The 11,764-nt window shown below is 39.5% G+C and overlaps 1 protein-coding gene across 1 annotated transcript in view; it reads right to left on the bottom strand.

The window, feature by feature from the left end:
• Positions 1-484: 484 nt before the first annotated feature.
• Positions 485-11,764, bottom strand: part of LOC128872783 (zwei Ig domain protein zig-8) — a 130,175-nt gene continuing 118,895 nt past the window's right edge. Inside the window, exons 3-7 of the mRNA XM_054115813.1 lie at positions 10,364-10,554; positions 10,075-10,236; positions 9,255-9,389; positions 5,629-5,839; positions 485-5,329 (exon numbers count right to left, since the gene is read on the bottom strand). Coding sequence (XP_053971788.1) covers positions 5,217-5,329; positions 5,629-5,839; positions 9,255-9,389; positions 10,075-10,236; positions 10,364-10,554 — 812 coding nt within the window. The 3' untranslated portion in view covers positions 485-5,216. The remainder of the gene's footprint in view (positions 5,330-5,628; positions 5,840-9,254; positions 9,390-10,074; positions 10,237-10,363; positions 10,555-11,764) is intronic.

Below are 11,764 nucleotides of genomic sequence, written 5' to 3' on the forward strand. Positions count from 1 at the left end.
CTGGCGGCCGCGCTTGTACGCGAACAAGTGACTCGTCGTGCATCGTAGGACATTGACCCTGCCGCCTAACGCGTAGCCTTCGCTACCGCGGCCGCTCGAACGGACTACGCGCGCTCTGATTGGTCGGGGTTTTCTCTTAATATCTCCTTAACGAAGCCCCAACCGACATTTTTGCAAAGGAAATTGTTGTTCAGAATCGTCTCAGCTACCCCCCATTTCCGGCTCCTCCCCGACTTTTGGGACACCCTGTATAGTACGAAAGAGTGTTCTTTCTTCTAGATTCAGCCTTTACTCCGTGCTTTATACTTGTATTATACACGCGCAACCATCCACGCGTCGTTTAGTATCGTCGCTGAGACTTTTAACAAGGTATCGGTATCGTTGTTCACGACCTGCCTTGTTTCCTTCTTCCTTCCTTCTCGATTCTGTTTCTGTGGTGAGAATTTTCACGGATGCGTAACAGAAACACTAAAACGTGTCGATATTTCAATTGTGGATTTTTATTAAAATTCGGTTTCAACGGATGCGAATAATGTTCGAAGTAAGACACAAAGGTTCGTAAAAAGGCGGGCGAAAAACGTTAAGCAACGTACGAAAAATTGTTTGCTCTCTCCGTGTACCTAGGTACTATAATGAAAAAACGGGATTTCACCGACATGAGAGACCGACGACGTGTATAAATCTTACAACAGTAAACGTAACTTAAATTTACGTCGGAGATGATACATACGATGCGTAAATACACAAAGATTTTCTATGGTAGATACTATCGATGCGGAGATTACGCACGCGGAACGTGTAAAAACGCGTCGCGCTTATCGAATTTTCGTTTCGAGTAATAAAGATTTTTATTACCTATTATCCTACTGATCTTACGTCTCTAGCGAATTTTCCTTGCTTAGACCGGAAAGAGATCAATTTTATTCAAGCCGTTGACGCGTTTCTCTTCCTCTCTTTTTCTCTTGCGTTTCTATGCTCGTTCATCCTCCGAGGAAAATCAAATTATATATCAGTGATGAGCAATTATTCAAACAGCGGGCTAATTATTTGTTCAACTTCGTCGGATAATGACGGCAATCTTTCTCGATTGCAGTTTCTTAATAACGATCGTGTTGTAAGAAGAGAGAAATATCTTTTCAGGTGTCCTTTATTGAATATGAACAATTTTGGTTCTATTTTAATGCGATTCTCTTTGGGTAAATAAATTTGATTCCTGAAAAGTAAATCAACGATATAATCTCTTATTACCTATTGCATCGTCAATATTATTTGTTTATTGAATCATTTTCTGTAAAGTCGACATAGCTTTTACCTCGTCTAAAAAGAAATGGTAAATATCAAATTGACTTTCACTTGTCCTAGGTGTATGCCTCTAAATATGCCTCTAAAATAAAACCTAGAGTATACTAAACAGGAAACACCAAGAAACATCTCCATCTCCTAATCTCGACCATCGCCAAGAAATTACAGCCAAGGTGATTGCTCCTATCGCCCAACGAACTTGAAACAATCGGTCCACCCACAGTTTACGCAATTACCGATCGTTACTTAGACGAACCAAAACACAGTGACGTTCCTATAACTCATTCGTTGATATCGGTGAATGCGTCCATTCGCCTGGGGTTCTTTCCTACGATTCGATCGTCTCTCTCAAAACGCGTAACAATATCGTTCCACTCGTTCGAGTTTACCCTACTTTCGTAAATTGAGATCGGAATTATTAAATGACGATTGACTACCATTTCTTCTTTTAGGTCTATTTTATGGAATACTTCGATATTGCGTGACAAAAATTGGGCTTTCGAGGAAGGGGGGAAAAGGGCGGTCGTTTTACGCAGACGGAAAACAAGATGAGAGATTCTCGCGGAAGTACTTTGTCTTCTTCTTTTTTTCTGTTTTTTTTTTCTTTTCTAACGTTCTTTTCTTTTTACGCAAACGATCGACGACTTACGACGTAGAGAGTGAGGGAAGCGAGTGAATGAATCGATCGAAATAAGTCTAAGTGTCGTGGTTTCTTTTATTATCCTTCTTATTTTCTTTTTTTTTTTTTCGTCGTACCGTTCATCATACACTTCTTCTATTTAATCGATAGCGGTACCACGCGATACGCGTACGATTCTATTCACGTGAAATTCGTACACGCAATGGACTCACGGAACGTGAGGGAAGTCCATCATCGTACATGCATTCAGAACTTCTAACTAATACGCAGACTTATTTCGAAGAGTTTTTTATTTTTTTTTTTTGTAAAATCTCGTTTCGTCGTCGCAGTCGACGAGAATATTTTTATCATTTTGGAAAAAACGTTTCGGCCGCCGTGCGCGCGTGTCGTTCCTGTTACGTAAACCCGACACGTTAATTTGTTTTCGCCATCATCCTGGATTCTATCGAACGTGAATTAATAAATACAGTATCCAGTATTTGATCCCTTTTTTTTAAAACTTTTCGTCTGCATTTTGTTGTTCTCCACCGTGTATCGTCGATACGGAAACGCACACCGTGCTGCTTAATTGAGCCTCCTAAAAAATCACACGTTACTTTGTCGTTATTTATTTTTTTTTCTTTTATGTTTATCTTCTTCTTTCAATTATTATATTTCCAGAGCAGTGGCATCATTAACGCAACCACGATATGTAATGTTGTTCGGTGTTGTTCTCTCTTTACGCGCGAGTTCCTGAAAAATAATTCCAATCCTGATGCAGACGAAATGTCGACGAATACATAACGAACCCTAACGCGTGGTTAAAAGTTAGCAAAACGTTAAAACCATGTAAAACGAAGTGTTTCGTTCGCATTCCTTTTCACCCTCGGCTACCGTCGAAACGAAGAATCGGAGTCCTCCTTCGATTATCCGACGAATTGTTCTTTTTGATTCAGATATGTTTGCGAAATCTTGCTGGAAATTACAATGATCTTGTTTCGTAATCGTACACGTCGCGGTTTTACAATTTTGTTGAATCTCGACGCAGACGTGCATCGAATCGTCGTCCTAATGGTTCCATCTTCGTATCTACATATTAATTTTGAGTAGCGAACAGTGTCATCGGCACCTTTAGCTAATCGTTGCGCTTAACCCTCTATCGCACGAATTTTATTTCGTATCCAAACGAATCCAAATCGACGTTATTTCGCAATTATTCGCAAGTACGCGAATTAATTAATTAACCAAAGTAAAGAGGGAACCAGCAGATCGGCCAGGTGCCTTGCGAAATTATCGCGTGGAAATCCCGTAAATTTTCCCCCGGCGAACTTTACGAGTCGTTTTATCGGGTTCGTAATCAGCTAACATTATGCAATAGAGGATTAATATCGATCCAGCAGTCACGCTTTGCATGTTTCGAATGTAACGATGGGAGACTGCGTGATTGTTGATAAAATGAAATTGAAACGTTCTAAGTGGGTGATTAATTATGGGAACGGTGCGAGAACCGAAGTAGAAGGGGCCGAGGGTTATTAAAGGGGATGCGGGGTACTCGCAAATTCGAAGCGATACCTGGTAACACTATCAATTTCAAAGTTTCGTTCACGCACGCTCGTGTTTGTGCCATGTCTCCGGCGATCGAACGAAAGCGGCCGCAAAACTTGTGGAAAACTGCCACGACGTGGAATTGTTGCCCATCCTGATAGCCGTTAAACTGATCGAAAACTCGTTGTAAGTATTAAAGAGGATAAATCGTGTTACGGAAAACGTGAAATCAAACTGATGTCGCGCAGATGCTACGGGAAAGCATTGCTTGTTATTAAATTTTTACCGAGAAAACGATTTGCCGCCGGTTTTCGGAAAGTATTCGACGAAGCTCAAAGAGAAAGTAATCGAACAGGTTTCTTCTAAAATGTCCTAAATCCAATAAATACAAACTTGAAAAGATCGCCATTTCTTGGTAACTATTTGAAATATATATTCCTAACGGGAAGTATGCTATTGTTAAGGGGTGTATCTATTGAGTCGTCGCACTTAATTATCAAGCGCTCAAATGATCAAAATATTTCGCGATACTTTTCTTTATAAATGGTATTAATAAAATTATAGACAAAAAATATGCATTCAATATACTTGATGATTCGAACGGTTTGTAGTTTATAGAATTGATCAAATATTGGATTTAAGACAAATTGGAAATAATTGCATACTTTTGTACGATTTCTTCTGCATACAAAAACATTCCTAACGTTGCAAACATAGATTTGTATAAGGAACACTATGGGAAGCTACGTAACATACGACCCTCGTTAGAAAAAAAAGAAAATGCAGACTAAATGTTTAGAAAGCTCTTCGATTAAGTCGCAAAAAAGTCCCGCGACTCAAGAACGAGCGATTCCATGAACTGTTCCGATCACGGAGATTTTACTTGTTCGTCTATTTGCGAAGAAACATAGTAAAAGTGGAGAACGTGTAAAGAACGCGCGCGTTATCCATGTTTGCAATAAAATATCTCGGGTCTATCGTGTTTTATTTAGCTCTTGGGGATTAGCTGTGTAACCTAGTGCCTCTATTATTATACGAATCTGATACGCATTTTACGTAACCTGGTCACGTATAGCGATTACAGGGAATTACGTTTACCTTGTGAAACGGAAAAACGACAAGCATTTTTACGATTCCGAAACGATCTCCGTGGTGAGATTATTTTTATTGTTCGAGACCGTTTCAATGTGTACTGTGTTGAAGAAAATTGACGTATCTGCCTAGAAACGTTTGGAGAGGAAGTGAAAAGGAAAGAGAAAAAGAGAGAGAGAGAGAGAGAGAGAGAGAGAGAGAGAGAGAGAGAGAGAAGTTGCAATTATCCGCGAGTATTTCTACCAGTTTTAGTTACACGCAAGACGTGGACTTGGAACACCCACAATCTACCATGAAAATCTCGGTATTTTGAAATAAATCAGCCGGCGGCAACCTCGGCGACGAAACCACGGAAACAAAATGAAAAGAAAGACGTTAATGGCGAGAAGTACGGGAGGATGTGACGATGATTGCGAACAGCTAATCGAATGGTACTTTAAACGAGGATTTACGACGATAACGTGGAAGAAATTTGACGGGCTAAGAGAAAATATAAGGAGGAACGAACGTAAGAAAACGAGAATCGCGTTGTACGATGTTCAGCTCGAAGGGAAAGAAGGAGAGTGAATAGAGGGATAAAATCGCAGAATAGTAGCCTATCTATCACAAACGGAAGTAACGGTATAATAATAATTATGGACATATCGAAGAGAAACGCTTATCGCGTTAAAATGGCGTCTATCGCAATGGTGACAATTAGTACTAGCAATTCACAGAAATTTTTCTCCGCAGCCGATGTTTTACGGCGCTGTATGGCTGCCATTTTGTCACCTGAAACAGTTAACGTACGTATGATTAGCGATTGTATTAAAATAGGGTTCTTTCTATACCTACGATGTAATCAGGATAAAACTTTAGTACGAGAACTATAGATAAAAAATAATATCGTTTTATAACTCTTTAAAAAATTGTACATATGGATAGTCAACTAATTTCTATCGTAGCCACAAATGAATCCAAAAACTTCCACGAAAACTTCCTTGAAAAAATTCAGAGTAAAAAACTGCTATCGATACTTTGTACATTTGTTGTGATATATGATATGAAAAACGGTTATTTATTTTATCTACCTTCTGTGACAAAAACAAAGATGGACGCCGGTTTGGTGTTCGAGGCGCTACACGTATAGTTCCCCGTATCCGATTCCACCGCTTGCTGAATTATCAGCCGACTTTGAGTCGAACTGGAATCGGTTTGTACCATTACGTTGCCCCGCGTGGTGTCAAAACTTATCATTCGGTTATTATGATACCAGAAAACATATTGCGGTGGCGTTGGACTCTGAAACGATATAGAAATAAATATTAAATGCAAGAGAACAAATCAAATTTAACAAATAAAATTTAATTGTTACAGCGACGTAACAACAGAACAAGTCACAATAGTCGTCCTCATCCTTACATATTTCGTTACTCTTAGTTTAATGTGTACAGTAAAGTATAATATGCCAGAGTAGGAAAATGTCAATATTAATTTGAATGAATATGTGGTGATATAGATTATAATATCTTTGACGTTGACAGATGACGTTATATACAATACATGTTTCGATAGAATTCATCAGCATTTTGGAACAAACGCCAAGTTTTCGAAAGATCATCTATGAAATGAACAGTTATGAAATATATAGGGTGTCCCAAAAGTCGGGGAGGAGCCGGAAATGGGGGGTAGCTGAGACGATTCTGAACAACAATTTCCTTTGCAAAAATGTCGGATGGGGCTTCGTTAAGGAGATATTAAGAGAAAACCCCGACCAATCAGAGCGCGCGTAGACCGATGGAGCGGCCGTGGTAGCAAAGGCTACGCGCTAGGCGGCAGCGTCAATGTCCTTCGATGCACGTCGAGTCACTTGTTCGCGTACAAGCGCGGCCGCCAACGCGTAGCCTTCGCTACCACGGCTGCTCCAACGGTCTACGCGCGCTCTGATTGGTCGGGGTTTTCTCTTAATATCTCCTTAACGAAGCCCCATCCGACATTTTTGCAAAGGAAATTGTTGTTCAGAATCGTCTCAGCTACCCCCCATTTCCGGTTCCTCCCCGACTTTTGGGACACCCTGTATAATGAATTACTGTGACTACAATTTGCTTCTTATTAAATGTATGAGGAAAAAGAATGGTCTCTCGAAACTGATTAGCTTCCAAAAGTTATAGATCAGTTGCTGGCAATAGTTCGAACGTAATTGCAAAGGGCTTGGAACGACTGCATCGAGAATCGATACGTCAATCGATAAAATCTCGACGCCACCTAGCGTAATTAAGTCTATCCAGGATAATTTGCTGGACGATCGATGGGTGTCGATACGGCGCCACTGAGGCATCATTCTTCCCTTGATACATTCGGCAGGCATTTTTTGGCGTGATAGTCTCTAGAAAGCGTTCGACAGTGTAAAACGAGGAAAGTTATTGTCTCGTATGTGAACCATTTTCAACTTGTCTGGTGTCTAAATCGAACGCATTTCTCTGCCGCATACGAGTGTGACTTGCTAGAAGTGGATGAAGTGAAATGGAACGTCGAAGTCAGCTGTTTCTTCTGAATTTCACTCTTCTCTCTTAATTTCGAAAAATCGTTCGAACATATTGCCAGGCATAGTTTGTCGACGGTTTGAGAATTATTATACCTGCTTGTACAAACATGGTTCGACTTAAAACGATATATATGAAGTATATATATATATGTATAGTGCTTATGAATATCCTATCTTCTTATAACGTGCCTTTCGGAAGCCATATTGTTCGTAATACTATCAATTTAGCGTGCAAGAGTTCGTAACCCTTTTGTGCTCGCGGTATTTCTGGGCGTTCTTATGTATCGGCTCTTATGGTAATCAATACTTTGCTAAAATGGTATTAGATTCAATTACGAGCACGAGTATTTGCAAATGAAAGTTTTAACTGTTGAGCTTCATTAGTAAATAAATGTTTATTTAATACGTGAAATATAGAATACAGAATATTGATATAATCAGACAACGCAATCGCTCAGATCGATCAAGGGTAGAAAACAATCGAATCATCCTCCGTGTTCCGCGATACACCAGACCGATCTCGGTGTGCTAAAGCATTAAGCCGATCGCATACGGCGCAACCGATTTGAAATTAGTGTTGCAAACCGTTTGCGCTCTTTGTTTTACCTATTCCACTATCTTTGTTTTACCTAGATCCACGGTCGAATGCAACTACAGTGTACAACTGTAGTTTCAGAGTGGTTCGAACCTGATCGGTTGCGTCCGTGTGCGATCGGCCTTAGAGTCTGCTTATGTTTGGTAGATATCGTTGCATCTTTCAACATTAACCAAAACAGAGCCGTTGTCAGAGAACTATTTACGGTCGAATCACCACGATTCGATCACCACCAGTTGGCAAAATGTTAATCTCTTGCAGTCCTATCTCGAGTGAGGCTCGACAAAAATGTACCGAAATCAGAAAATTCGCACTGCAAAGTGTTTTCTAGCGTAGAAAGGTGTTTGACGAGCTAAAACTGATATACTCCCCCTCCTCGTTACTGGGTGAGTGAAAATTAAAGATACCGCGCGCTATCTGTTTGGCCCTTTCGCCCTTCCATGCATTAGACGTTTAGGACGTGTTTCTTTTGTCTGGGATTATACGTGTACACGTAGATACAGGAGGCGCAGCACGCCAGGAGAAAAAAACGCCACACTTTATTTTCGTTTCCCGATAGTGTCGAGTTTGCAGCGGCAGCAATGCCGCTTTAATGCACTTCCACTCTTGTATTCGTGACTAAGCTGCGCCTATTTCGCTAGAGGTTTTTCCGCTGTACGTTCGCGAAGGTACATTGAATGTTCGCACGAACTGCAAGCTGTGCGTTTCTATGTACCTTCGTTAAGCGGATGGGTCTCGGTGCGACGTGGCTTTATTTGCGACACGATTATTATGTATCAATGGGGCTCGCGTAAATACGCGGGATGATTTATTATTTAGGTTAAATACGACTCTGGCGAATATGGCGCGAAATTCCATTCGAATTATGGATCGCGAACGAGAACAAAGAGGCGGCGGGCGTTAGACAATTGTTTGACATTTATCTGAGATTATTCTTCGTTTGAATGATATAAGATGGGTTATTTTGACGAGGAACGCAAGGCTTTAGGTTTTACCTATTTTTGGATAAGTAATTATTATAATTATTAGGGTTAGAGATTGGAGATATAAGTTTGCTAATTTGGAGATGTAGGATTTTGTTAGAATTTTTGTATGAATACATATTTTTAGGAATAGAGATTAGATAAGTTGGAGAGATAATAAAATCCGTTATGTAATGAAAGGTTTCACACAATTTATTTTGTTATCACCTCTATTCATCTAATCTCTATTTTTTTAAATATATATATTTATAAAAATTATTCTCGCGATACCCATGTATGGTTTATATTTAAATTAATTATCACGTCCCTTTACACTAATATATGGATGTGTATTTTAGTCAGATTATTACATCATACTTGACCATTAACCATGAAGTAGTTAGTGAAAGATAGAATTGTAGAAATGATATTAGAGCAAAACATATTCCTTTGCAGAAAGACATTGCGTATGCTTTTCAAATATGTTATTTATACTTGGTTAAAACGTGGTTAGTGAACATTCGGGCATTCTAAATCGCTTAATGATTTATTCCTGGATTGTTCACGAGTCTAATCCAATTCCATGAATGGTCTATGAATAAAGCAAGTCCTTACCTTTTCTATTACGCACACGAGGTTTATAATGGATCCTACGTCGACGTGATGTTCGCCGCTCCCTAATATAAATGCTTCTGGTATTACTATGTTTAGATTGACAAAGTGTGATACTATCCCTGTACTCCTCGAGACCTATAAAACGTACAAAGAAAGCAATATTGGAAGTTGCTTAGTAAACAAAGAAAAAAGTATTTAAAACATTCTATTAGGCAGAAAATATTTCAATGTTTTGGTTCACAAATCTCCCACGTTAACAATTATTGAACCAAATAAGGGAGATCCGCACAATATCCTCAATTTTGATATAAATTGTCATTAAAGAGGTCCAAAGTGAGGATAAAAATGTTAAACAATTGCTTGCATACACTTGTGAAGAGCGTTATATTATTCTTTAAATTGTTAATATGTATTCAATATCGGTATAATAATTGAGAGTTAAAAAAGAAAAACTAGTTTCCTCTATCGTCTTCTCTAAAATGTTGAGAATCTAATATATAATAAAAATTACACTTTGACTTCTTAATTAATTGTTTTATGGATGTTCCACAGAAGATCATAAAGAATTTGTTCAAAACGTCTTCGTTGTTTGTCTATACTCCAAAAATGAACTCTGTCGTTATATCTCTATCGCAAGCTTTAAACTACATTTAAAACAAATTATTAATCAAAAAATATAAGAAATATTATCGTTAAACCGATCCAAGAAAAAGCTTTAAGATAGACTCAAGATCAAAGTCCATCAGAGATACGCAGTATCGCGGGTTGAACCTGACCCAGCCCTCTCGGCTGGACTAATTAATTTCTTCGGCATAGTTACCTGGCATTCGTAGGTCCCGTTGTCTCTTTCTTGAACGTATTTGATTTGAAGAGTCCAATCGTCCGAGCCCTCGGCGTGCAACACTTGAAACCGCTCGTCGTTCGTGTACGTGAACATAGAGCTGGTCAGGACGTGGAAATCACGTCGTCGTATCCAAGATATCTGAAACAGGTGCGCAATCGTTAATCAGCGTTCTTGCACCGCTCGATACGCGGCCAAGCGATTTATCGCAGTTCCCTTGTCACGCCGAATACGACGACGACGACGACGACGACGACGACGTTCTTACCTCGGTGTCGGACACCGTTCTTTCCGCTAAATTGCGAACTCTGCAATGCAAAAAGGCGGTGCCCCCCAGTTGCACCGTGACGTTGGAGACGGTGTTGTTGTCGTTCGCATCGTTCACTCTTTGCAGCTCGTCCAGATTGCTGAACCACAGCGTCTTCCAATCTGACGGTATGCTGTAGGGTACGCGCCGGTCTGGAACGTTTCCGAAATCGAGTAGTAAATGGAGAGGTCCATGGAAATCGGTATCTTTACTACAAGTAGTTCGTAGAGTCTAGACTAAACCACGGATGATCATGAAAATACCTTTATACGGGCAACATTCGAGAATTTCTTTTCAATCTTTAAATATCTATTTTAATCCAAAGAAGTGTATAGTTTCACAGTACAAGTATTAAACTTAACATATGAATTTTTTTTAGTAGAATATATTTAAAAGTGGCCAAATTGCAGGGAATATCTTCTTATATCTTCAATATAAGTTCAACGAAACTCTTCCAAGTTCGTTGAATAATATAAAATGAATTCTACTAAGAGATAACTCTCTTCTGCGAATTTTTCATCGTTAAATAAAGTCTTTAATTAAAACCAGCTCGTGTGCGAAGATCACTTCAGCGCTGTTGGTATAGAAGTAGAAGTTTAGAAGACCTTCAAGAGTTATGATTACTATTGAATTATATCAATAAGTAAAGATCCGAGTTAACGTAGAAACGAAATGCTAATAATAGTCCCCTTCTTATCGAACAAAAATAAGAAACCCAATAAGGGAACAGTAATTCAAGGCTCAAGAATTATTCTGGAATAAGCAAAACAGATGAAACGAATAAAAGCAAGAAAAGGAGAAAGGAAAGAATTTAGAACGAAAGAAGTAAGAGAAGATCCACCAGAAGGCATCGGATACCTTGGAAGTGAAATGATTGCTTTATTATTAATATTTTGTCTCAAAGATCGGAACAGAAAAATGAAGAGAATGCAAATTTTCCGTCTCGAGTACAAACGCGCGCTAATAAAAGTCCTTTTATAAATGAAAACGTTTTCGGTCGCACAAAAATAACGAAACGCTGCCCTTTGACTCCTTCGCCTCTATACGTCTCTTTACGGTCCTCCTTACGTCACGTGCTAGCACAGTTATCTGCCGCAAGAACCTCTTCTTGCAGGAATCAGAGGAAGTCGCGTCTTTCCCGGGCGACACTCGTCTAACAGCGATCAAAGTCGAAGTCTTCGCGCAAAAATCTCTTCAAAATGTTGTTCCGTTATGAAAAGCTCGCCGGCATCCCCTCTGCCGCGAGCTTGGTATTAATTAATTACGGAACGTCAAAAGGATGAAGGGTTAACCGAAAGAAACGCCAAAGAAGGAGGAAGTTTTGACGCGCTCGCGAGCAGAAATCAGTAGGTGTGGTGGGTG

This window comes from Hylaeus volcanicus, chromosome 1, assembly GCF_026283585.1.
Source record: "Hylaeus volcanicus isolate JK05 chromosome 1, UHH_iyHylVolc1.0_haploid, whole genome shotgun sequence".
Classification (NCBI taxonomy): Eukaryota; Metazoa; Arthropoda; class Insecta; order Hymenoptera; family Colletidae; genus Hylaeus; species Hylaeus volcanicus.